Raw genomic sequence first — 27947 nt, 5'->3', positions numbered from 1 at the left:
GCGTCCGAGCTCCGATCCGAGCGCAGCGCATGGAACGGCGAGAGGAGGAAGAAGCGTGAAGCGTTAGCTGGGCTGGCGGAGCGTTAAGGCCTTATGGGCCTGTATCTGTCATTCTAGGCCGCGCTCAGTTTTCAGGCCCGTTCGTTGGGAGAGCAAGTGGCGCCGGGCCGGTCATGCCGAGGCGCCGAGCCGGCGGCCGGCGCTGCCAGCCAGGATGGGTGAGGAGGCCGCCGTGCCGTCGGATCTCGGGTCACGCCGTCGGGGAGGTGGCGGCGGCGGCGCGCTCGGTGTCGAAACCATACGAGACGAGAGGGAGGGGCTCGGAAGAGAGGCCACGGGTTCATTTCCCGCCGTTGCGTGACGTGACGCGCCACGCGCGTGCGACGCGACCTGTTCGGTCGGGTTTTCCCGCGTTTCCGCGCCGCCGCCGGACAGGGGGGACACCGGTCGCGTGGGCGGAGGAGCGAAACGAAACCGGCGAGGGACGAGCCGCGGCCCGTGGGCCGTGGACGCCTGGACGGAGGAGGCAGGGAGCGGCGCTGCGGCGGTGGCCGTACGTCAGCGCGTCCAGTCGTCCACGCCCAAGTGTGCGAAGGCAAGGCCAATGCCAAAATGAGACGTGCGGGCTGCAATTCTATTTTTCTACATGAAAAAAATGCTGTGAAATTACAGCCGTTTGTTTTCTTATATGCCTTGATGAATTGCTTGTGTATGAACTCCTTCAGTTTTGAATCTTGATTATTTCTACATCTTTGCTGGCTTGGGAATGAATGTCACCTCGTCAATTTGGCTCATCATCAGTTTCGTTTGATCCAGTCGCTGCCAACAGATCCTCACTTTTCCTCGTGATGCTTTCCAGGAACTGCCCGAAGGCGTACCATCCGCACTGTTGGGAGGACAAACATGGCTCTTTTCCTAGTCACGGCGAGCAACTCATTTGTGGTATGCACTCTTGTGATGCCCTCTTTACTTTTCCTGGCATGAATGCATAGATTCTCAAGGTTTCCTTTTACCTTCATTAAACAACGAGATGTTGCTTTGGATCGTGAATTTTTGTTTGTCCTGGGTTTTACCTAGCTCTGCAATGCTCCAATCTATGGGCTTACGACTTACAGACTGCGTATTATTAGCTTCTATATGGAGCGACCCCTAATGGTATTGATACTTGGGCCTAATTTTTGATATGTACAGATTGGCACATATGTTTCAACTGCAGACGGAGTTCTCATTTTCAGTGTCTGTGCTGTCCTATATCGGTTTGCCATGACTGCCTTGGCAAAGTTGGATTTGTTGAGTTGAGAATGCAGAAAAAAGGATTTTGTACCAGCTGTTTGAACAAGGCTATCTTGATTGAGAAGAATACTGATCCTGATCCTCATTGGGTGAGTGTATGCATATACCATTTTTTTTCTATTGGGTTTCCATTAGCCAATTCTGCAAAGAATTTCACTGTATGTATATTTGTTAGTTATCCCCCCGTGTAATCCATGCTGTCTTTTTAGGAAGGATGCTAGGGTTGTTTGGAATTCATAGCAAAATTCGATTTCACTGCTCCAATATAATTTCTCATTGTGCTCTCTGACAAATTTCATGTTTATCTCTAGGTACGGAGTGATTTCAGCAAGGCAGAGATCGATGAAATTTTGTTTAAAGACTACTGGGAAGATGTTAAAGACAGAGAACATTTGAATTTGGTTTACCTGGAAGAAGCTCATGTTATTCTTAATAGAAAGCTTGACCGTAATAGAACAGATTCAGAGAAATTTCCAGATGAAGATAACACGTCAGATACACATATGTTTGCTGAAAATGCTTCCGTTGAGAAAACTATTTCTTTCGACTCTAAGGGCAAACAGAATAAAGCGAACACATCACTAAAGAAGGGCAAGACGAACAAGAAAACATATATTGGTTGGGGTTCTGAAGAGCTAATGCAATTCTTGTCAAGTTTTGGAGAAGACACATCGAAATCTCTTGATGAAGCTGAAATCATTGGAGTTATCATGGCCTACATCAAAAACAAGAATTTGTTCAAGAATAATAAGAAGTCTTTCCTATGTGATGATAAGTTGCACCTTTTGTTTGGGAGAAGAAAAGTGAGTTGCAAAAGTATCCGTAGGTTGCTAGCAGTTCATCTAGCTGCAAATGATGTTTCAGAGGATGAAACTTTGTATGATTCTGAAGATGATGATGTTGCAATTACGAAAAATAAACCTCATTTCGACGGTTCTGAACATGATGATGGTCGAATTATGAAAAAGAAACCTCGGAATAGTCTGGAATTGAAGATTGCTGATAGAGTTTCAGAAAGAAACAAGAGATGTTTTGCCTCTCTTAATGAGAATAACATAAAACTTATTTATCTGAGAAGATCTTTAGTTATTAATCTTTTGGATCATCCAGACACATTTGATCAGAAAGTTGTTGGCTGTTTTGTTAGAGTGAAGAATGCCCCCAAGGCCCACATCTACGAAATGCCTAAAAAGCCATATCAGCTTGGGCTAGTGACAGGTAAAAAAGGTCAATTGCAAGCATTCTTTCTCTTTTTTTTTTGAAAACTGCAAGCATTCTTTCTTACCCTGATGGTCTAGCTTCTTTAATTTGTTAAGCATGCACGGAATGTTTATATTAGTAAAAGCACGATTCATATTTAATATTTTGCAAACATCTCTCTAACCTGTTCCTGGAATATGTCATTACAGGCATTAAGAAATCTTCAGAAGAATACAAGATGAAAGACACATGTACCAATATTCTCTTATGTGTTACTGGTTTGTGGGATGATGTCAGGATCTCCATGCTTTCAGACGAGGACTTTGCAGAGGTATTATTTTCATAGTCCACTGGGTTAATTGTTATTGACGGAAACAAATTAGTACTACCTCAGTTTTAGAGTAGGTTATATCATTATTAAATAGAGTAGTTTGGAGGGCATTTGTTCATCTATTGTCTATATTTCTTCACTTGTAAAGATGTGGTGAAATAAGTATGCTTTTTTCCCTCTGTAACTAACAGGAGGAATGTGATGATCTTGTTTCTTTGGTAAAGAAGGGACTTCTAGAAAGGCCTACCATTGTAAGATCGCATTCTGAAACCTTTGTTCTCCTTAATTCAATGCTTTACCATGTGATTTACTGGATGAGTGGAGTTGTTGAAATACAATATTTCTTTTAGCTATCATATTTACTACAATGAGGGTATTTTCTTTATCTGCATGTGTTGCATGTATGTATCCATTTATTGTGTCCATGCTATCAAATTCACTTGGCCAATTACTAACGCTACTCTATGACTTTCAAAACAATCACCAGTTCCTCTAGCATATTCCAATTTTAATGTAAAATGATATTTGATAAACAAGTACATCAGGAAGATTTATGCTCCTTGTGCTCTATGTGTAATTAGATTGCCATTTCCATTTCTTTTGCTGCTCTTCTCTTGGACATTTAAACCCGTGTAAATACTGAGGAGTTTGGAGGAAGAACAAACCAGGATATTTAGAGAAATGAAATTTAATAGTCCCTATGCTACCTGGAATACCCATACATCTTTTCAACAGAAGGGTATAAAATGTTGAGTTTTGCATAAATGTTACTTTGTTTATTTTTACTAAGGGTTGTCTATTAAGTTGTCTCAAGGTTGCTTGTTGTGCCTAAGACCACCTATAAGATGGCACCAAAGTACTTGCCCTAATGTGCATATGCTAGGTTCCTATTTCAGTGCTCTGAGTTCCCTCTTTTTGACAGGCTGCACTGGAGGAGAAGGTGGCAACTGTACATACAGACATAGTAAATCATGTAAGTGCACTCAGAAATCAATAGATACCACTGGTTCAATACATGCATATTGATAAATGAGAAAAAAACTTAGTTAGTAATTGGTTATCCAGATCAATCAAAAGTAGTGACTTTGTAACTTCTACGGGAGGCCATAGAACACCAAGTTCAAAAGATTCCTGACTTTTTTTTAGGAGTGTCCACACCAACCTTAGTTTGCTTTGAAACTTGTTGACGTAATTTATTAATGCTCTTTCTTTTTTGAAACTTCATTATCTATACACTTCCATTGTCCTGTAGCTGGCAAACATAATTTTGGAAGTTCTATATAGGTCCTAGTGGGCATGGTGCTTACAAAATATATTAACATTTTTTTGCACTATTAGATAGCATTTGAAGTCTGAAAGGAAAATTGTGAGGTTTCAAAACTTCTTTAGTCTTACCATTTTAGTAATCTACCCTTGCTTTCCATATGTATTTTCATGTATCCATTCCAATTGACCAAATTTCCATTTTTCAGTGGATTGACAGAGAACTTGTGAGACTGGAAAGAGCGATTGATAGAGCAAATATAAAAGGGTGGAGACAGGAATATCCTTTGCAGATTGATTGTCGTGCTCATATATTAATAAACTTATATTTTAATTCTAGGATGTCATTTTGCTTTCCTGTAGTACATTTTCTTGGACTACTTAAGAAACTTCCTCAAGGTTTCTTCCTTGACTGATATTTCTGTTACATTTGAGGAACTAATGCACCAGAAGGAGCTGCTAAGCACAGAAGCTGAAAGGATGCGCCGCCTTGAAGAGGTTCCAGAAATTACTGCAGAGACAGAACCGGACGGAAATGAAACGGAACATGAAGTTGCAGCAAGCAACTCTCCTCAAGATAATAGAGGTGCAAATTAAATTCATGAAATTTTTCTTCTTAAAAACTGTTTCTATCTATATGTTTTACGTTCATAATACCTAAGTTGTTACTACTTGATCAAACATCTCACAAGGGAATACCAGACACGTTTAGTTTAGGTGAAATGTAGCTATTTTACTTTGTCAGTGCATCATTTTCATGGTGAAGTAGCAATGGAAATCCTTTGTTACAGTTTCTTTAGCTTTGTAAAATTATGAAAAAGCTTGATAAATATTAAATGTAATGTCATTCCTGGAAATATCCCATTTTTCCATTTAACAGTACTTGTAATGTACTATTCAGGTGAGCGTATTTGGCAAGGTTATGCCTAATCCACACTGCACCTTTTCTTATCGGATATGAGGCGCATAGTTTAGAAGCCAAGTAAAAAAAATATTTATAGTATTTTCATTGCGCTGTTCAAAATATAAAAAGTAACAAAAAATAATAATTTATGTATTTTATTGTACTGATGTGGGGTTAAGCTTTTTCTTTGGGCATGTTTTGCCTCTTTAAAATTTAAATAGCATTTAAAAATGCTCCATTTATAGCTCTATTTGTTTCCCATAGATGGTTAACTATTAAGTCAACTGATGAAAAGTTTGTTTGATTTCTAGTTCTAGGTAATACAAATACCTCCTTACGTCCCTTGTCTCTAGGAGCAAAACAGCAAGTAGCTAATTCTTTGACTGATTTTCAAGAGCATACCAATTGTACTGTATTAAATGTTCTTCTCCACCACTATATTTCTAGCTTGCATAGTTCCTATTCTACACCTTACTTCCATATTACATATAACTAATGGTGGGTTTGCATCTGCAGGTGCAGCAGAGGATCTAGGTAATACAAACACCTTCTTACCACCCTTGTCTCTGGGAGTAAAAGAAGTAGTAGCTAATTTTGTACGTGATCATCAAGAGGAGTCACCTAAAGGTGAATTGAAACTATGACATGAGTTTTACTAATTTATTTTGTTTAGTTGCTATTTTAGACCTTAATTTCGTATTGGATCTAATTAATGGTCTATTTCTATCTCCTGGTGCAGTAGAGAACGTACTCAAAAGTTTCAAATGTTTAAGAGTCCATGAGGAGAAATTGATTGAAGGTTTGTATTTATTTTTTATGAAGAAAATGTATGAAATTTACTAAATACATTTTAGAAATGTTCATACTATCCATGTGTTATATATGTTTCCGTCAAAAGAATATGTGTCTTTACATATCAATATAATACATATTAGACAATTTATGTGTTATGAATTTTAAGACATCTCTAATGTGCCATCATGGATACTCTCCGTACTCAATATTTCCTCGTAGTTTCATAGTATGGTTTGCTTTTCTACAGATGTTGCTAAAACCTTTTCTTTTGATATGGTTTGCCCCTTAAAGTTCCGCTAGCATCTAGCAACTCAAAATTCTAACCTCTAATTGTTTTCCCTAAATGATTATGACTAGCTATTCACAACTTTATTACAAGATTTTTCTGATCTCTAGGTAATATAAACACCTTATTACTACCCTTTTCACCTGGAGTAATGGAAGGAGCTAGTTCTTCAAATGATCTTCAAGTGCAACCAACGAAAGGTGAATTAAATCGATCATGTTATTTTTACTATGTTACACCCCTTGTTCAATTGCGATTCAAGACCTTAATTTGGTATTATATCTAAAAAATAGTGTGTTTGTGTCTCCAGGTGCAACAGGGGATGTAGCTGAATCTTTAAGAGTCCATAAGGAGAAACCAACCAAAGGTTCGTCTTCAGTTGTTAGGGACAAAATATCTAATCCTTATGAGAGGAGCGACAGAATGTTTAGGATTACATATAAGAGGCGTAGAAATAAGAAGCTGAATGCGTCGGGATCAATGAACAAATCAGCTTCAGTTGAGCCTATGGTTGGCTGAGATATACATATTAGTATCCCTAGCTAGCATAGTGCAGTTAGTACATTGGTTTGTTAGTCTATTTCAGTTATATTATCTAGTTTATCTAGTCTGGCACTCCTTATATAGACATAGCCAAGTCTTATTTTATGAAGTACAAAATACTATATTATAGGGCTTTTGCCCGTTGAATCAGTTTGATTAGAGCACCAGGTAATTAGAGGGCAATTGGCCTTTATCCAGTTAACCCTGATTGCTTGCCCAATAATTGGTAAGTAGCTGCGATGTTAATTTTTAGATTTTAATTAGAAAAATTTGGTTGATCGTAACTGCTTTTTGTTTGATTTCCTTTTTATAGTTTAGAATTTAAGATCTATGCTACAGTTCTAACTAGTGTGTTTAAAGACTTTATGCAACCTTATATCTTGAACACATGTTAATGCGCATTATGCAATATTTTTCTATTTTGCACCACGGCCTCGCCCGCAACTCAAATGACAACCTCGATGGCATTGAAATGCTTAGCAAGGGTGCCCTTGCTACCGCCAGCATCTTCTAACACAACAGTTGTCACATCGGCTACACCAGTTGTTGCATTGGCATCAACACAGTCCCAATGGTTACACCAGTTGTTGCATTGTGTTGGAATATAAGTGAATTGCCCATCTCTTCCCATCAGTTTAATCTTTTAGGTTGAACTAGTCGGTGCATGCAACTCAATATGGTATCAAAGCCAGAGGTCTCGAGTTCGAATCTTGGTTAGCGCAATTAAATAAAATAATTGTTGATCGCTCCTATTCCACATCTGAGGCTTGAGGGAGCCTCCACGTGAGGGGGAGTGTTAGAATATAAGTGAATTGCCCACCTCTCCCCATCAGTTTAAGTTTTTGGGTTGAGCTCGTCGGTCCACTGGAGATGGTGGTTGGATCTCATCAGCCTTTATGGCATGCTGCCTTTTGCCTCTTCTTGCTAGGCCATGCCTGGGTGGGCCATGCAAACTCAAGCTTGGACTTGGGACTACTATAATGCTTGACAAGGTTATATGTACCACCTTCACCAACCTTCGCCAACATCGACCTCTGGCAGCATTCTTCAATATTTTACTACGTACGCAAGAGATATCAAATCTATTTCATCAAATCACCTTTCGCTATGTGCATCATCATAGCTTGAGGACGAGCTATCTTGAAGCGGTGGTCTTGTGTTATGGTAGTGGGTCTGGCTCTAGGTATGGACCCATTAGTCTAATGTAGCGCAAATGGTAGGAATGTAGTTTAACATAGCACATGAAGAATACCCTAGATTGGATTAGTTGGTTTATTAGGATAGAGATAAGTTAGATGAGTCGGTTTAGAGCCCCCAAGGGAGTTGAATTGGTTTATCTTGCCCTAGTTCTACTTACCATATCAAGTGCACTATTAGATGTTTAGTAATATAGATTTTACCATGGAAGGATACCAAGTATCCATAGTTGCCTCTACTTAGCATTTACCTTTCCATCTCACCCCAGATTTGTTGGCACCTCCTCATCTTTTATGTAAGATATAATATTGACACATAGAATTTATCCCCTCTAGATCTTTTCATTGAAATAGACTGCGTTATGGTAAGAGTGGGCCTTCTAACAACTATGGTGCCATCTAAAGGAGAAGAGAATCACACTTTAGGTGCTAAGAATGCCGTTGCTGATATCCTACTCTAATTTAAAGGGAACTACATGCTCAGATCTTCTCAAGCTATCGAGCCCGTGGGCTAAGTCTCCTTTCTTTTCTTCTCGAGCATGCATGAGTTGCATATCATTATTTTGCAGAAGAAGAAAAGGGTAGGAAAATCCTTACAGGCATACACAAGAACATAAGCCAACACCCCCCCAAAGTACTAAAGATACATGTGTGCCTTTTAGTTTCACAACAACGGAATGACCTCGCCCTAAGTAAGCCGCTAATCTCCCCTGGCACTAGGATCATCAGGTAAGAAAGATCTCGAGCCCCAGCCGTTCATAGTTCTAAAGGCGTCGCAGGCATCGCCTAGGCGTTCAGGCATATACCCAGCTCGCCTTGGGTCGCCTTGGCGCCTTTAAAACATTGCAGTCGTTACACTAAACTAAATCTCCTTTATAATGAACAACGAAGCTCCTGCTAGTTTAGCAAGCCCCATAAACCACACATGGGTTATGATTTTGCTCGGTCTTCTTTGGTTGCCTATGGGTAATATAATTTTTGAATTAAAGCCCTCGTCAGATGCAAGGAGAGTGTATTTGACATTTATAGCATTACATACAGAAGGGGTACAAAGTAGAAGAGCACAAAATGGCACCAACCACATCTCTCAACCAGGCATCATTGGTGATGATAATGTTTAGGTTGTGATGTTGTTGGCACCAACCACATCTCTCAACCTTGTGTGTGTCCACCAATATGTTGTTGGCTTCATACAAGTTACTGAAAGTAGGAAGTAGCTACAATGTTTAGTAGGGAAGGGGATTGGATGTGATTTGTAAGGATTAAGCCGTGGGCATTTTGGTTCATATAAATAGCAGCAAGTACAAAATTTAGGCAGAACAGCAATTTACCAATCGGAGGCCATTGTGAATGCCATATAAGTAAATTGCATTTCAAGGCAGTAGAAATCTGAACTCGTGAACTTTTGATTGTATATAGCCAATTTTTCCTTTTTTGAACTATATGCAACGGTGGATTGTATAACGTGAATTTAATGCTAAACATGCTTATGCTACCTGCCTCTAGATGCACAAGATCAAGTAACTGGTTTATCAAGCATTCCAATTGAAGAATCATCGGATGTTCCGTTTTAGTTATCATTGCTAATGTTTAGTTAAACTATTCTACCTTTTCATTTGACTTCCTTACATTTCACACTTCACGCCGAAAATTCTCATAAAATCCAGGAGCAGGAAGGAATTTTATGTAGCTTGGACATAATTAAGTTCTTAACTATTTTACATTGAATACTTAAGCTCTTCAATAATCCCTTTTGAACTAGCACATGGATATTGCTTTATAAAAAAAGTAGAATTGAACAGATAGTAGGATACTGTTTTCTGGAAACCTTACTAATAGTAAATTGATTGATTAGCCTCGTTGACTTAACATTGGTACATAATTAAAGTTCATACGTTCTTGTTGTAGTTTCATATAATTTAGTGCTATAGTACCATTGAAAATGTTGTTATTAATCAGTATGATTGTAATAAACCAATGTATCTAGCATGGAGAAACTGATGGCCCTGATGGCGCGGTGTCCTGGCGGCCCCACAGTTTCCTTTGCAGCCGCGCACTTGCGCTCAGGTTAGTGGTGTTGCGGCGCTGGTAGGAGGGGGGCACCTGGACGTTGCGTGGAAGGGGCAATGGGTCCTGATGCGGAGCCCAAGGAGCGACGACACGGAGGCAGGGCAGGCCCGGCGGCGGACCCATGGATCCGATCGGCCACGATGGAGGAACGCCTACTGCTACTGCTTGACCACCACGGCACGTCGAATCAGAGCGATCCACCGTGCATCCTATGAGGGCGCTGCCCCTGATGGAGATTGATCTCCCCGGTAGCAGCGCGACGGTGGTGGCAGTAGAAGCCTAGTTAGTTCACAAGATCGTTGTAGCAGCACCGTCCAAATTAAACCGGCTTAAATGCACTAACCATCATCTTCTTACTTAATCCAGTTACTGTGCACTTAAAACGGTGTAACCTGACAGGCTGTCGGGTAAAATCCCGATTAAACTACTGTACTCCAGGATCACAATTGCACTTAGACCCGTACGAAGACGAGCACAGGTGTTACCAGCATACAGAAATCTTCAAATTAATTTACAACACAGATTTTACATAAAAGTCTTAAATACAAACAACAGAGTTCAAACGCACAGCGGAAGTTTAAAACTGAGTTCGAAATACAATACGATAGCTACGACGACGATAAAAGGTGAGCTCCACATCCTGCCCACCGATGTGACGCCAACCTGCCCAATCTTCACGGGGAAGACGGGGCCCACTCGACGGTCCAACCTGGAGGAAGCGGCTGTCCAATCCAGGACGCACAGATCTCCTCGAAGTCCGCCGGGACACAACCTGCTCAGAGGGGTTACAACAACAACCCTGAGTATACTAATACTCAGCAAGGCTTACCCGACTCTGGGTATACTTAGCCCATTAACTAGGCATGCAAAGCTTTTTGGCTCTGAAGTTCTTTTGCTGAAAAGCTGCTAGAAGTGAATCCTTACTTTCAATATTTTAGCTCCGTTTAGTATACCAAGTATTACTAAGTTCGCCTATTCATCTAAAACACACATGGTGGAACAGATTATCTTTTAGAACAACAAATACAACATTCCATCGCTACCTTTCAATACTTATTTCACTTCTTACTACGATGTGACGCAGTGACCAAGGTTCTCTTAACCGAGAGAGACGGCGAATCGATCCGATTTAACCTTGCAAGGTGGACCTAACTCACACGACACATGTAAGCCCCGTCGGGCCATGCGCGTCAACTGTTCCCACATTACCACGACATCTGAACTACGCCTGCTAAAACCCAGGTGATGGGCCCCTCGCGGTGAACTCCCGGAGAACCCGGAGGCGGCATCCTATCCAACACCCGCCAACTCCCACGCCCAGCGTAGCATGGCGGAATTCAAATCACCGCTGTAATGTGGTACACAGCTTACCGGTTTCGACTACCTCCTACTTCCGGTATGTGGTTAGTACTGTTCAAACTCGGTCATCAGGGCCAACAACGGTACGGTCCTCAATCGACACAGGCGGGAGTCCATTTTCTCACATAAACCAACTCATTCCCGCCCGGTCTCCAATTCTTTTTACTCAACAACGTATTTCCAAGCCAAAGCTAAGGGATCAAGATCCTAAACTCGCGAGTGACAGCAATCACTCGACTTCTACCGAAATCCTATTTAGCAAAGCATTTCTATCGACACCTGCATACTAGTATAGGCCCACGGTACCTAGGGAAAACATGCATACTATGGTTCCATTCAACTCCTAGAACATAAATGCACAATACTTAAATAAACATTGAATAATTTTAAATTATGGTTATGCTCCGGGGCTTGCCTTGCAGGTCAGCGGGGTTAACAAAGTCTGCTGGAGCGTGCTCAACGACGACCTCCTGCTGCTCTCCTGCTCGTGGCTCCTGGACCGGCTCAGCAACTAGCTCGTGGACAGCGTCGGTCGTGGCGTCTACACGAATAAAATATGTCATGCAACAGATAGGACACAGAGCAATGCATAAGAGCTTACGATGTGATAACAAGGTTTAAACATTTAGCCTGAAGTGTTTCCTTCGAAAACAACTACTAAAACGACTTAGGTTAGCATGGATTAACAGGAATTTGCTTTGCATGCACGAAACAATTAACCAGATCAACGCGAAAGCAGTAGGCATGCCTCACAAAATTTTCCAACATAAGCTACTGCTATCAAAGCAATTAACTAACCCTAGCCAGGAAAAAGAACATAAATAGCTCTACCCAAAAGTGTACACCACTAGCACCTGAAATTTTTACAGTGGATTACACATACCAAGAGTGAGCCACTGCAAATTTTTCATAATTTTTAGAGCTATAGAATAAGTGGTACAAAATAAACTAGTTTAAACACAAATTGAATTTTCACCAGAGCAAAAGTGATAAAACGCATGCTTAAGCATTTTTCCTCTGCAGATCATGATTTTAGAAAGCTAACAAAATTTACTTTGTATTTTTTGGATTTTTCTTCATTTTTCTACAAACTCTAGAAGTTTTCAGCCATTAACTAAATGAAAAACACTAAAAAGATAAAAAAGGGGGGGGCTGACAGCCGGGCCCCACTGGACAGTGGGCGCCGGCCCAGCTCGTCCCCCTCCTCTGCTCTGCCCCTCGCGGGCCGGCGCACACCGGGGCGCCCTGGCGCGCTCGCGGCGGCTGCTGGCCGGCCGGCCGGCGGCGCAGCGCTGGCGGGCCGCGCGCGCAGGGGCCCGCGCACCCGCAGCCCGCGCGGAGGCGGCGCGCGGCGGGGCGACGCTGTGGCGGCACACCAGCCCAGGGGCGGCGGCGACTGGCGGCGGCGGCGTGCGGCGTTCCGGCGGCGGCGGCTTGCGGCGGCCGCGGGGTGGGGCGGCTTGAGCTCCGGGGAGGCTAGGCGGCCCTAGGGCGCGCGGCAACGGCGAGCGGCGGCGCGCGGAAAGGTCCGGCGGCGTACGCGCGGAGGCGGCGGCGCGGCCACGGTGGCGCGGCGGCGCTGCGGCGGCGAGGGCGTGGGATTCGGCCGGGGAAAGGGTCAGGAAGGGAGAGGAGAGCGCGGTGGAGCTCACCAGGGGCTCGATTTGGGCGGAGATGGACCGGAAGAGGGAGTTCGACGGCGATGGCGAAGCTCGACGGGAACGGCGACGGTGGACGGCGTCTGTGCTCGATTCGGTCGGGGTAGGGGCTCGTCCGCGCTCGTGGGTGGTCGGAGTGGGTGGACGGCGAGTCTGCGCGGCTCCGGGCGCGACGAATCGAGGCGGAGTGGTGAGCCGTGGCCGGCGCGGCGGACGGCGGCGAGTCTGTGCGATTGGGTCGCCCGAGCTCGAGGAAAGGGAAGGAACGGTTGGAACGGGAAGCTTCCAGTGCGACCGCGAGGATAAGATCGGCGCGCGGACGACGAGGATCACCGGCGGTCGCGACGCGTGGCGACGCTCGCCGACGGCCAGACGCCGGCATGGGCGGCCACAGTGGAAACGCTGTAGCGAACAGTGAACTCGTTTGAACGAAAATTGACCCAGATTGACCCATTGAAAGTCCAAATTCCATATAGAAACCTGAAATTTGGCCAAAATAAAAGTTGTAGAGGATTAAAAGATCTACAACTTTCGTTTTGGGCGAAAGTTGAATTGAGGCTCGGATCAAGGACAAAAACGAGATCGAACACTGCTAACTAGATGTTTGCTAAGCGAACGCGATTAGCGCTAACGACGAATTTGAGGCCATGAATAGCGAGTTAACTCTTGATTAGCGAGACGATTAACACAGGGGTGTTACAGCCTTCCCCCCTTAAAAGAATCTCGTCCCGAGATTCAAGCATGAGAGAATTCAACAGGCGGAAAGGGTTCAAAGATGTAGTACCTGGATGAGCGTTTAAAAACTCCGGATACTTGGATTTCAGGAATTCCTCCTTCTCCCAAGTAGCTTCATCTTCGGAGTGATTACTCCATTGTACTTTGAAGAATCGGTTGGTTGTGCGACGAGTAACTCGATCCTTGCGATCAATAATCTTGATAGGATGCTCAGAATAAGTGAGATCAGACTCTAATTGAATCGAGTCACTTGCCACAGCTTCAGTCGGAATTCTAAGGCACAATCTGAGTTGTGACACATGGAAGATGTTATGAACTGCAGAAAGATTTGCCGGAAGATCCAACCGATAAGCCACAGGACCGTATCGTTCCACAATTTGATATGGACCGATGTAGCGGGGAGCTAACTTCCCTTTTATTCCGAATCTTTGCACGCCTTTCCATGGTGATACTTTCAGATAGACGTGATCACCGACTTTAAAGACGAGTGGATCCCTTCTTTTATCTGCATAGCTCTTCTGTCGAGACTGTGCAATCTTTAAGTTGGCTTGGATAAGGCGGACTTGTTCTTCGGCCTCTTGAACCATGTCGGGCCCAAAGATTGTTCTTTCCCCGGTTTCAGACCAATTCAGAGGTGTACGGCATCGACGACCGTATAAGGCTTCAAATGGAGCCATTTTGATGCTTTCTTGATAACTATTGTTATAAGAAAATTCAGCTAATGGCAAACATTGATCCCATTTCTGTGGATAGGTCAAGACACATGCACGAAGCATATCTTCCAGAATCTAATTAATTCTCTCTGTTTGGCCATCTGTTTGAGGGTGGTAAGCAGAACTGCGAATCACCCGAGTTCCTAAGCAAGTATGCAATTGTTCCCAAAAACGAGCAGTGAATTGGCTACCACGATCAGAGACGATAGTCTTGGGTATACCATGCAGGCATAAGATACGCTCAACATATAACTCAGCATATCTTTTTGTGGAATAACGAGTACTGACTGGAAGAAAATGTGCTGACTTGGTTAGCCTGTCGACCACAACCCAAATAGAATCGTATCCCTTTTGAGTTCGAGGCAGGCCAACTATAAAGTCCATACTAATGTCTTCCCATTTCCATTCAGGAATACTCAAGGGTTGAAGAGTCCCAGCGGGTCTGAGATGACTGGCTTTAACCCTCCGACAGATATCACACTCTGACACATACTTGGCTATTTCCCTTTTCATCCGAGTCCACCAAAATCGTTGCTTCAGGTCTTGGTACATCTTGTTGCTACCCGGATGAATTGATAATCGTGACGTGTGAGCTTCATCAAGTATTTGTTTTCTGAGTTCAAAATTCTTAGGCACCACTAATCGGTTCTTGAACCATAGTACATTCTCAGTATCCTGGTGGAAGCAATTCACTTTAGGGTCTCCTTCTGACAGTCTTCTCTGAATTTCCTTCACCCCTTTATCTTGCTTTTGTGCCGCTATGATGAGGTCGCGAAGAGTAGAGGTAAGCTCTAGATGAGCCAATGTACCATATGGTACAATACTTAAGTTCAGCTTTTCCATTTCAAAGCAAAGAGATTCGCTTAATGGTATAGCTGAGATGCAATGACAGTGAGCTTTGCGACTCAGCGCATCGGCAACTACATTCACCTTGCCAGGATGATAATGCACTTCGAGTTCATAATCTTTAATCAATTCAAGCCATCTTCTTTGACGCATGTTCAAATCAGCTTGAGTGAACAGATATTTGAGACTCTTGTGATCCGTATAGATGTTGCACAATGAACCTAAAAGATAGTGTCGCCAAATCTTCAGTGAATGGACCACAGCTGCTAATTCAAGATCATGAGTGGGATAGTTTTCTTCATGCCTCTTGAGTGATCGAGAAGCATAAGCAATCACTCGGTTCTCCTGCATCAAGACACAGCCGAGTCCTGTGCCCGAGGCATCACAGTAGACATCGAAAGGTTTTGTAGTATCAGGCTGGGCCAAAATTGGAGCAGAAGTGAGAAGTGTTTTCAATTTCTGGAAAGCTTCCTCACATTGATTACTCCAATAGAACTTGACACCCTTTTTCAGAAGTTCAGTCATCGGCTTCGCAATTCTGGAAAACTCTGGGATGAATCGTCGATAATACCCAGCTAAACCCAAGAAACTGCGGATTTCAGGAACTGAAGTGGGGGCTTCCCAATCGAGTACATCCTGTACTTTACTGGGATCCACAGAGATACCTTCAGCAGATATGACATGACCGAGGAATGGCACTTCCTTCAGCCAGAAGTCACACTTGCTGAATTTGGCATAAAGCTGGTGCTCTCTCAGACGCTGAAGTACTATGTGAAGATGATGAGCATGTTCTTCCTCATTCTTGGAGTAGATCAAGATATCATCAATGAAGACCACGACGAACTTATCTAACTCCGGCATGAATACCGAATTCATGAGGTACATGAAATAGGCTGGAGCATTTGTCAATCCAAAGGACATCACCAAATACTCGTATAACCCATAACGAGTAGAGAATGCTGTTTTTGGTATATCCACCGGTCTGATTTTTATCTGATGATAGCCAGATCGAAGATCTATTTTTGAGAATACCTTAGCTCCGGCTAGTTGATCAAAAAGAATATCGATACGAGGAAGTGGATATTTGTTTTTAATGGTCACTGCATTCAGCGGTCGATAATCCACACATAGCCTCAGTCCGTGATCTTTCTTCTTTACGAACAGAGCCGGGCAACCCCAAGGTGAGGTGCTCGGTCGGATATAGCCTTTATCCAGCAACTCTTGTAACTGGATTTTTAATTCAGCTAACTCACTGGGAGTCATTCTATATGGCCTTCGAGATATGGGCGCTGTGCCAGGCTGTAACTCAATGACAAACTCAATATCCCGATCGGGAGGCATGCCTGGCAAGTCCTCCGGAAACACATCGGGGTATTCACAAACCACTGGAATTACCTCTAGGATTTTCCCCTCAAGATGGTATATGACAGTGGCTGGAATTGCATGCTGGGAAAGATGAATTTCCATAGAACCATACATCGAAGAGTTGAACTGAAGGATACGAGAAGAGGTATTGATGATAACGCCATGCTTCTTCATCCAATTCATTCCAAGTATGATATCTATCCCTTGACTTGGAAGAACAATGGGAGTAAGTGGAAAAATTTTCCTACCCAAGTTAAGGGGAACATTTCGAACTACTTGGCCAGCATTTAATCGGGTGCCAGGTGTCTGAATAATGTATGGTCTCTCTAAGCATGTTACTTGTAAGTGAAGTCGTGCCACACATGCTTCACTGATAAAGTTATGAGATGCTCCTGAATCAAATAACACAGTAACAGGGCAGTGATTAACGGAGAACGTACCCGCCATCACTTGAGTGCCCTCCGGGACTTCCTCCAAAGTGGTGTAGTTCACACGACCAGTCTTGGCAGGTACAACCTTCTTTTTCTGATCTTTCTGGCTGGAACCTTGACTCAGCGCAGGAGTCTTGTAGATATTCTGCCGAGGTGGCAGACGGCAGTCACGTGCAAAGTGCCCCAGGTTACCACAGTTGTAACAGGGGTAGTTGTTGGGGCGTGGAGCTGGTAGCATTAGCGGCCTCTGCTGCTGTGTCGGGAAACGAGGTACCCACGGTTGCTGTTGCTGGGGTGGCCTAGCGACCCAACGGCCCTGCTGTGGAGGACGGTTTGAAGCCTGCTGATTCCCTGTCTGAACCAGCTTGTACCTCTGGGGTGCATTGCTGGAGGATCCAGCAGGTGCTTTTCTCTTCTTATCAGCTTTGTGTGCCAGTGTGGCATCTTCCTGAGTGATAGCTTTATTAACCAGATCGGTAAAGTTGTTGCATGTGGTGAGGGCTAGCTTGTCCTGAAGCTTTGTGCTAAGTCCCCTTCTGAAGCAATCTTGCTTCTTCTCATCAGTGTCCACATGAAAACCACCATACTGGGATAGCTGGTTGAAGGTCTGAGCATATTGGAGTACGGTGTTGTTCCCTTGCTTCAGGGCTAGGAACTCTGCCATCTTTCGCCTCATTAAGCTCGTAGGGATGTGGTGAGCTTTAAACGCTGCCACAAACTCATCCCAAGTGAGACGTGTACCAGCGGGAAGTAAAGCCTTATGATTGACCCACCATATTTTCGCAGGTCCTCGCAGCTGTTGCGCTGCAAAGGCGGCTTTGTCCATCTCTGTGCAATTGAGGATGCTGAACTTATCCTCAATGGTGCGAATCCAGGCATCAGCCTCAAGGGGATCATCGGCCTTGTGGAACAGAGGTGGCTGGGTGGCCAGAAAACCGACATAGTCAGTTTCTGCTGGTGCTAGCGGGGGAGCATGTCGACCTCTGCCGGCATTGACTTGGGCTTGCACCAGTTGCCTTATTAACTCCGTCTGCTCGTTGCGGTCAGCGATAAGAGCTGCAACGGCTTGAGCCAAAGAGGGAGGTTGTTGGGGCAGTGCCTCGTGATTGTCATTGTCATGATTATCACCCATCTGCAAAATAGTCATTCCCCTGGTTAGCCATTTCGCTATCAGGACTAATTCATGCAATATAAAGAATGTGCATATATAATATGAACACACGGCATGAATCATTTCTCTCGCGAGATGGTTCACCAAGGGAATTAAATTTACTTGCTTTGGTTGAAAATGTATCAACACAACAAGTTTTCGTCCAGAGTAGTTCTAATGTATGCAAAACTAAACCTCGCTCAACAATGTTTCAGATTCGAAGACGATCAAACACAACTCAAATCTGAAAATTCACACACTGACAGAAAAGATCATTACGGAAGTAAAATTTACAATAAGCAGCCACGCTGCTTCAGCTGGAACAAGGTTCAGTACAACCCAAGCCGTGCTACGGCAACAAACTAACATGGGAGAAGGGTTCACAAACGACCCTACAACACACCACTACGGGGTCTTACACGACCCGGCGACACACCACACTAGGAGGGTTATCCTACATGACTCGAACTACTGAGCCACAAAAGAATTCTCAACCCAAGGTTAGCCTAAAGCTCTATGTTGGTCATCCTACCCAACTATCCTACAGTAAGGCTACACTGCAAGGGGAGAATCAACACTATCCATCCACGTCCTCACGGAGTCCCAGGTCCCGACTCGACTCCAGACACTCCCTCGATCTCCTCAGGGTCCTCTTCCTCTTCTTCTTCTTCTGGCTCCTCCTCTGCTGCATCAGCCTCCATCTCTGCTGCTGCCTGCACCTGAGCCTGGGCATCCTCAATCCACTCCTGGGCCTGCTGAAGCTGCCCCTCAAGGTGCTGCACCATCTGAGTCCTGTTCTCTAACTCCTCCTGCAACTCCTGAATCCTGATCTTCCTTGCTCTAGACTTGGCCTTCAGGGTCTTGATCTTGTCCTGGGTACCAATCATGTGCTGCTCATGGAGGTGAGCCTCTCGAGCCTTGCTCCTGCATATCGCATTTTCCTCGCGAAGCTGCTCATACATGTTGCTCAAAGCTGAGGAGTAGCTGAACGAGAGTGCTGTCCTGACGCTATAGTCGGGCATCATGATGTTCAGGTTGCGGTTCACCCGATCTGTATAGGCCTGAGTAGTCTCATCCCTCAGAGGAAACACACTGTAAGGAGTATCTATCACCTCTGCATTATGCTTCTCTGAGAACTCCTCAATAGCCTTCCTAGCTGCAATCTCCCAGGAGTCTGCCAGCTTCCTACCATAGACAGTGAGCTGCCACGAGTCCCAATCCAAGCGAGCGGGGCAAGCAGGAATCTTCACGATCATCTGACAGCGCTCGGTGCCCAGCAAGCTAGACTCGTGTCCGGAGTACTGTGGGGGCTCAGTGTAGTCAAACGCCCTGAGCATCTGCCACAGCAGACGAGGAAAGTGGCCGGTGTGGAGGGCACTGGAATGCGCCCAACCCTCAGCGTCCACGATCACGTGCGTGAAGCTAGCCATCTGTAAGAACACATAGCGCTGACGTAAGTGACAGTTTTCAAAAGAAACAGGTTTAAACTTGGTAACGCAACACAAATAAATTTTTAAGAACACATAGTAAAAACATGGTGATCCAAATAAATTTTTGTGAAGCGCAACCGAAGGTAACAAAACAAACACACAACTCAGGAATACAAGATGCATGCCACGTTCTAGCGTTTCTCACCCAAACAAGTACCAAAATATGGTATACGAGAGCAATCGGTGGCACAATTACGTTCTCTCCCTATATATAGACTAGTCGTTCCTACGATCAAGGATTTTATAACGCGCTTACGGAGTTAGTTTCCTGCAGAAGAACACAGAGACAGATATAACTATCCATTTCTGGACCCTTCGTGCCAGCACACACGAACGGCCCCCATGTGTCCTACGCCACACGGGTAACGCATATGCAGTTTCCCATATATTCACACATACATTACCATCCACTATAGAGATGGCACCCAGACGTTCGACGCTGAATGGGCAGCGCTGCATACGTCATGACAACGTATTCACTTCCCGTACACTCGCCTTACGGGACATCCAAGGGTAGACGTGTCCCAAGGGTCACGGTCATGGCCAACCGCATGACAGGTTTACATCTCGTAACATTGCCTTACGAAATGGCCGTGATCACAATCACACGACATGAAATCCGCACTCCATATCAGGCGGCAGATAGCGACAGGCTCGTTTGAATCGAGCCTTATCACCTCCTCGTATGCTCAACATACGGGACCCGCGCACGTATGAAACACGTGGGCTATTCTAAGGACTACCAGAATGCTTACCTTGCTTACCTCAGCGTAGGTGCGTCGTTACCGAAATAAGGTTTAACAAAAAGTAAAAGCTGGAAGTGCTGTAATAAAATAGATACTTAGTTGCCACCTAACTTATAAAACATAATTAGGGCATACGAACTATCTATTCTATTCCTTAGCGCATCTAGCGTCAACTTTTCGAAAAACCCAAAATCGTTGCAAGGTAATCACCCCAGTGCAATTTAGAGCTCTGATGCCAGCTGTAGCAGCACCGTCCAAATTAAACCGGCTTAAATGCACTAACCATCATCTTCTTACTTAATCCAGTTACTGTGCACTTAAAACGGTGTAACCTGACAGGCTGTCGGGTAAAATCCCGATTAAACTACTGTACTCCAGGATCACAATTGCACTTAGACCCGTACGAAGACGAGCACAGGTGTTACCAGCATACAGAAATCTTCAAATTAATTTACAACACAGATTTTACATAAAAGTCTTAAATACAAACAACAGAGTTCAAACGCACAGCGGAAGTTTAAAACTGAGTTCGAAATACAATACGATAGCTACGACGACGATAAAAGGTGAGCTCCACATCCTGCCCACCGATGTGACGCCAACCTGCCCAATCTTCACGGGGAAGACGGGGCCCACTCGACGGTCCAACCTGGAGGAAGCGGCTGTCCAATCCAGGACGCACAGATCTCCTCGAAGTCCGCTGGGACACAACCTGCTCAGAGGGGTTACAACAACAACCCTGAGTATACTAATACTCAGCAAGGCTTACCCGACTCTGGGTATACTTAGCCCATTAACTAGACATGCAAAGCTTTTTGGCTCTGAAGTTCTTTTGCTGAAAAGCTGCTAGAAGTGAATCCTTACTTTCAATATTTTAGCTCCGTTTAGTATACCAAGTATTACTAAGTTCGCCTATTCATCTAAAACACACATGGTGGAACAGATTATCTTTTAGAACAACAAATACAACATTCCATCGCTACCTTTCAATACTTATTTCACTTCTTACTACGATGTGACGCAGTGACCAAGGTTCTCTTAACCGAGAGAGACGGCGAATCGATCCGATTTAACCTTGCAAGGTGGACCTAACTCACACGACACATGTAAGCCCCGTCGGGCCATGCGCGTCAACTGTTCCCACATTACCACGACATCTGAACTACGCCTGCTAAAACCCAGGTGATGGGCCCCTCGCGGTGAACTCCCGGAGAACCCGGAGGCGGCATCCTATCCAACACCCGCCAACTCCCACGCCCAGCGTAGCATGGCGGAATTCAAATCACCGCTGTAATGTGGTACACAGCTTACCGGTTTCGACTACCTCCTACTTCCGGTATGTGGTTAGTACTGTTCAAACTCGGTCATCAGGGCCAACAACGGTACGGTCCTCAATCGACACAGGCGGGAGTCCATTTTCTCACATAAACCAACTCATTCCCGCCCGGTCTCCAATTCTTTTTACTCAACAACGTATTTCCAAGCCAAAGCTAAGGGATCAAGATCCTAAACTCGCGAGTGACAGCAATCACTCGACTTCTACCGAAATCCTATTTAGCAAAGCATTTCTATCGACACCTGCATACTAGTATAGGCCCACGGTACCTAGGGAAAACATGCATACTATGGTTCCATTCAACTCCTAGAACATAAATGCACAATACTTAAATAAACATTGAATAATTTTAAATTATGGTTATGCTCCGGGGCTTGCCTTGCAGGTCAGCGGGGTTAACAAAGTCTGCTGGAGCGTGCTCAACGACGACCTCCTGCTGCTCTCCTGCTCGTGGCTCCTGGACCGGCTCAGCAACTAGCTCGTGGACAGCGTCGGTCGTGGCGTCTACACGAATAAAATATGTCATGCAACAGATAGGACACAGAGCAATGCATAAGAGCTTACGATGTGATAACAAGGTTTAAACATTTAGCCTGAAGTGTTTCCTTCGAAAACAACTACTAAAACGACTTAGGTTAGCATGGATTAACAGGAATTTGCTTTGCATGCACGAAACAATTAACCAGATCAACGCGAAAGCAGTAGGCATGCCTCACAAAATTTTCCAACATAAGCTACTGCTATCAAAGCAATTAACTAACCCTAGCCAGGAAAAAGAACATAAATAGCTCTACCCAAAAGTGTACACCACTAGCACCTGAAATTTTTACAGTGGATTACACATACCAAGAGTGAGCCACTGCAAATTTTTCATAATTTTTAGAGCTATAGAATAAGTGGTACAAAATAAACTAGTTTAAACACAAATTGAATTTTCACCAGAGCAAAAGTGATAAAACGCATGCTTAAGCATTTTTCCTCTGCAGATCATGATTTTAGAAAGCTAACAAAATTTACTTTGTATTTTTTGGATTTTTCTTCATTTTTCTACAAACTCTAGAAGTTTTCAGCCATTAACTAAATGAAAAACACTAAAAAGATAAAAAGGGGGGGGGACTGACAGCCGGGCCCCACTGGACAGTGGGCGCCGGCCCAGCTCGTCCCCCTCCTCTGCTCTGCCCCTCGCGGGCCGGCGCACACCGGGGCGCCCTGGCGCGCTCGCGGCGGCTGCTGGCCGGCCGGCCGGCGGCGCAGCGCTGGCGGGCCGCGCGCGCAGGGGCCCGCGCACCCGCAGCCCGCGCGGAGGCGGCGCGAGGCGGGGTGACGCTGTGGCGGCACACCAGCCCAGGGGCGGCGGCGACTGGCGGCGGCGGCGGCTTGCGGCGGCCGCGGGGTGGGGCGGCTTGAGCTCCGGGGAGGCTAGGCGGCCCTAGGGCGCGCGGCAACGGCGAGCGGCGGCGCGCGGAAAGGTCCGGCGGCGTACGCGCGGAGGCGGCGGCGCGGCCACGGTGGCGCGGCGGCGCTGCGGCGGCGAGGGCGTGGGATTCGGCCGGGGAAAGGGTCAGGAAGGGAGAGGAGAGCGCGGTGGAGCTCACCAGGGGCTCGATTTGGGCGGAGATGGACCGGAAGAGGGAGTTCGACGGCGATGGCGAAGCTCGACGGGAACGGCGACGGTGGACGGCGTCTGTGCTCGATTCGGTCGGGGTAGGGGCTCGTCCGCGCTCGTGGGTGGTCGGAGTGGGTGGACGGCGAGTCTGCGCGGCTCCGGGCGCGACGAATCGAGGCGGAGTGGTGAGCCGTGGCCGGCGCGGCGGACGGCGGCGAGTCTGTGCGATTGGGTCGCCCGAGCTCGAGGAAAGGGAAGGAACGGTTGGAACGGGAAGCTTCCAGTGCGACCGCGAGGATAAGATCGGCGCGCGGACGATGAGGATCACCGGCGGTCGCGACGCGTGGCGACGCTCGCCGACGGCCAGACGCCGGCATGGGCGGCCACAGTGGAAACGCTGTAGCGAACAGTGAACTCGTTTGAACGAAAATTGACCCAGATTGACCCATTGAAAGTCCAAATTCCATATAGAAACCTGAAATTTGGCCAAAATAAAAGTTGTAGAGGATTAAAAGATCTACAACTTTCGTTTTGGGCGAAAGTTGAATTGAGGCTCGGATCAAGGACAAAAACGAGATCGAACACTGCTAACTAGATGTTTGCTAAGCGAACGCGATTAGCGCTAACGACGAATTTGAGGCCATGAATAGCGAGTTAACTCTTGATTAGCGAGACGATTAACACAGGGGTGTTACAATCGTGACCCTCTAATCCCATGTTAGATTGGGTATAATGTATGGGATGTATTGCATTGAGCCCCTAGGACGAATATATAGGAGTACATGGCTTGGAGGGCAAGTAGCCTCTCCTAGGGATAAAAAAGGTTATCCAGGGATTACAATCAATCCTAAACTAACCATATTCGGAGTTGCCTAATATACTCTAACAAATTCCGCACCTCGAACCTTCTCCTTCAGTATCTGCTACATGCAATGTTGAACTGATTATCTGCTGAAAATGATAGTGCTGATAATTTTCCTCATCTATCTTTGATACTAAGACATGCTTATCTTGCACGTCTTGAGGTGTCACACTAAAAAAACCTCAAACGGAGGGGTATGATGGCCCCACCTTATTTCATTAAGAGGAAGCAACCAGCTTCCCAGTCAAGAACCACCCCCCCCCCGAACCCTAGCAACGCCAGCGAGGGAGGATTTTTTAACCCCATACTGAAATTCGCTCCCGCGGACAGTCGAACAATCGGCTTCCCAGTCGAGAAAACCCCCCGAACTCTAGCCACGCCAGCGGGGGGGATTTTTTAACTCCAGACTGAAATTTGCTCCCACGGCGAGTCGAACCCAGAATCTGAGGAGTGCTACTGGAGCCACCTAACCAATTCAGCTAGAGTCCCATTCGCGAGGTCGCACACAAGTAGCTGATTATTTGAATGTTCGTAAAAGTGAACCATCAATAGATTTGATTGATTGATCTCTTTTTTGATAATGTTTAGTAAGATATTATTCTAGCCGTATTTACTCCGTTTGCCTTACATGTTTCTTTTTCTTTGGTCAATTTTACATTTTTGACAAAACTGAATGTTCCATCTTGAGCTTTGGTTTGCCCCCTTAATGTTTCGTTCATTTATCCACCATACCTCTAGCTTTTCCTATAATGCAAATGCTATTTAAATTTCAATTTTGTTACTGGATGGCCACTTCCTACTTTATGCCAAGCTCTAGCTTGGTGGTGGTAATACCACCTTGCAGCTAATAATATAAATATATATATTGCGTGTCTAGTACTGCTTGTTTTGGATCTTGATTATTTATCTTTATTGATGTAGCTGATGATGAAGCCCGTCACGGTGGTGTTACTCCTGATTCTGCACTGTATTCTCAAATGCACAATACTCAAGGTTTGCTACTTGGCTAATGTGTTGGACGCTTAAATTAGTTTCTAGAGGTTTAGTATATGTTGCATTTGCTCGGCTCCCATTTTCTATTTCCATTTTTTGTCATGGTGATAGTGTCAAGTAGAATTTAGGTTACTGAGCATCATGAAAGCAAATAGTTTATTGCATTTTTTCATTCAAATACATGGATTGTAATTTCGATTGAATTATATTGGTGTTGATCAGATCCCCCTACAAAAGTAGTTCTGCATTAACAGTTTTGTGAAGCGAATGCACTCTCTATGGCATGTTATTATGAATGTTGTCATTAATCTTCTACCAGTTCTGTCCTTTTCTCCAACCACATGAGAACTTTATTTGTGAATTCAATGCAGATGGAAGCTCTAGTGGAATCATGGACATTGAGAAAGATGAAACTAAACACTCCAGGCACAAGAATCATGGTGGGGCAAATGTTGAAGAAGCTATCAACCTGGACAGTGACGAAGATGTGGATCTTCACATAGCTGAACATAGGACAGAAGACAACATGTCACATGCTCTGAGGGCTACGAATGGTACACATCTTCGTATGGAGCAACCCGAGTCAGCTTCACCTGTACCCTTAGATGCTTCGGGAGCCATGAATGCGGATCTTCACTTGGAGCAGCATGAGGCAGCAGTGTCTGAAGCCATGAATGTGGTGTCACCCCACACACCTCTGTGGAATTATTTAGATCCTCAAGGAAACACAAGAGGGCCATTTCCGCTTACTTATCTTTTTGGTTGGAGGGGCTTCTTTGGCAAGGACTTCAAAGTGTGGAGGACAGGGGAGACTATGGAGCAGGCTATATTGCTTCAAGATGCCTTCCTCATGGATATGTAGCATGCCCTCTCGGTTGAACCTTCCGCTCTTACTTCTGATCTGAACCTGGAACACCTAATTAGGTCATTTGCCAGAGAACAATTGGGTCATGTGTTGACATGCCATGTTGTAATTCAGTTCGGCTTCGGCACATGTATTTGGAGTCGATGGATGCTTCAAAACTTTTTTTTAATACTAGGATGTTTCAAAAGTAATGTTTAGTCTGGTCTGCATGTACTGCTTGTGATGTTATTTTCTCCCAGTACATTGGGTGCACATATATAGACAATCAACTTGGGTGCACATATAGATATAGGGGTTTTTCTGAGATTACATATAGATATAGGTGAAGGGTCGGTGTTGGCTTGAGGAGGGAAATGATTATTTTTTTTTGAAGGGAAGGGGGAAATGATTTGTTGCTCGATGATATCGGTCTGTTCTTGGGTTGCTTGAGTTGGCTTTTCTCTTTACTCTTTTCGAGCCCAATTTTCACAAATTTATAAGGACAAGCTACTGCTGTGTGCTCCTTTGCAGACTCTGGAGATGCCTCCATTTTGTTAAAAAAAATGTTTTTAGATGCGTGCGGGCTTGAACTCAAACCTTCGCAAGGGTTTTGATTCCATTTCCAGCGCGGCCTGGAGCCAGCTCAGCAGCCCGCCGATCGTCGGCTTCCCGGCGGATCGTCTCTCCGCAGGATTACTAATTTCAGAAATCGCTCACGGACAGAACTCCCGGCGGCGGCGAAAACTCCACAAACTAAGACGCATCGAGTCGCCGCCGCCGCCAATCTGCCATTGATCTTCGCGCACTGAAGGAGCAGGCGATCTTCTTCCCTCGCGCCGGCTGACCTGCACCGCCGTCCGCCGCACGGCCTCTGGCGTCAGAGCTTGTCGAGGAAGACGCCTGCCTAGCTGCGCTGAATCCGGGCCGCACAAGTCCAATCGGACGGCTCGTAGCGCCCCTGTGGGTGGACGGTATTTCGATTACCGTCCGCCCCCTGCCTGCCGCTGCATGGAACGCCGCGGCTCGCCGGAGCGCCGCCGCGCTCCGGGTGTCCCCTGTGACCCTCCCCAGCATTACGGCCGCCGTCCCCCACGCCCTTGCATAGAGGAAACGAGCTTCATGCTCGTGGTGGCCGAGTGCCCGGCCGGCCGGAGAGCCGCCGCGCTCCGGCTGTACCTTGAGGCGCCGGTGAACTAACGCCCGGAGATGAGCAGTAGTCAGAGTCTATATGCTCACCTTCATATATACTGTTTATCGAGAATTTTATACCTTCCTACTGTTGGCGGTGATTTATCTTAGGGGACAAAAGATGTATCTTCAGTAATCCTGCTTCCAGGCTTTTTTTTTTTAAAAAAAACACTGACCAGCAAGAGGTAAATTCCTTTTGTGCGTAGTGCTACATTATTGCCCCTTTTGAGCATTTGAGCTGCCTTATGCAACAAAAAGGCAAGGGGGGCTTTGGGTGACAACTGACAAGCATGTTTTGGTAAACTTTTCATCTCTTGTAGCTGAGGTTGTCTTGCATTCTGGAGTTGCTGTCTATGAAAAAAAAAATCACAACCAATTTGCAATTGTTTTTTTGTCAAACTACTAATTTGCAATTTGTGTCCTTCGTGAGAGAGAGAGAGAGAGAGGAATGGTGTGCTGGCTTGCACGCACTGGAACGACAGGCATCAGCATCATACCAAAATGATGAACTCCTTTATTTAATGCTTTGCAATATCATTCTGCTAACTTTGTTGGAATACATTCAGAATTAACTTTTCATGATGCAACTAGTGCCAAACAGTGATGATCAACGGCATTGAGTTAGAGTGCAAGTACATAAAGCTGCACTACTAATCGCAATCAAGGGGATCGGATATTATGCCTGAGTTTAACTAGCACAAAAGGGCAATGCAAATACCGGCACAACATACGTACGCTTCTTGA

The 27947-nt window shown here is 45.2% G+C and overlaps 1 protein-coding gene across 3 annotated transcripts; it reads left to right on the top strand.

Annotated features, from left to right (window-relative positions):
* Window positions 1-170: 170 nt before the first annotated feature.
* Window positions 171-26233, top strand: LOC120666625 (zinc finger CCCH domain-containing protein 19-like). 3 transcript variants are annotated; one of them, XM_039946510.1, is made up of 15 exons: window positions 171-595; window positions 860-942; window positions 1192-1382; window positions 1605-2511; window positions 2703-2824; window positions 3016-3075; window positions 3747-3797; window positions 4297-4367; window positions 4516-4673; window positions 5508-5618; window positions 5731-5790; window positions 6183-6272; window positions 6383-6439; window positions 25100-25171; window positions 25543-26233. In XM_039946510.1, the coding sequence occupies exons 1-15, from the start codon at window positions 174-176 to the stop codon at window positions 26031-26033; spliced, it is 2946 nt and encodes a 981-aa protein (XP_039802444.1). In that variant the 5' UTR covers window positions 171-173; the 3' UTR covers window positions 26034-26233. The 3 variants fall into 3 exon arrangements, with proteins under 3 accessions (XP_039802444.1, XP_039802443.1, XP_039802442.1); XM_039946509.1 differs by having other exon boundaries at window positions 171-619; window positions 5734-5790; XM_039946508.1 differs by having other exon boundaries at window positions 171-619.
* Window positions 26234-27947: the final 1714 nt, after the last annotated feature.

The sequence above is a fragment of the Panicum virgatum genome, chromosome 3N (assembly GCF_016808335.1).
Source record: "Panicum virgatum strain AP13 chromosome 3N, P.virgatum_v5, whole genome shotgun sequence".
In the NCBI taxonomy this organism is placed as follows: domain Eukaryota; kingdom Viridiplantae; phylum Streptophyta; class Magnoliopsida; order Poales; family Poaceae; genus Panicum; species Panicum virgatum.
Note: the sequence above shows the minus strand (reverse complement) of the source record. Positions and strands in the feature narration are given on the sequence as shown.

What these genes read in the sequence shown, in the direction of transcription:
- LOC120666625 (XM_039946508.1), top strand. Translation starts at nt 174, where the DNA reads ATGCCGAGGCGCCGAGCCGGCGGCCGGCGCTGCCAGCCAGGATGGGTG. An exon ending in GGCCAATGCCAAAATGAGAC is followed by an intron (nt 620 to 859) that starts GTGCGGGCTGCA and finishes GATGCTTTCCAG; the next exon opens with GAACTGCCCGAAGGCGTACC. An exon ending in ATACAGACATAGTAAATCAT is followed by an intron (nt 3,798 to 4,296) that starts GTAAGTGCACTC and finishes TCCATTTTTCAG; the next exon opens with TGGATTGACAGAGAACTTGT.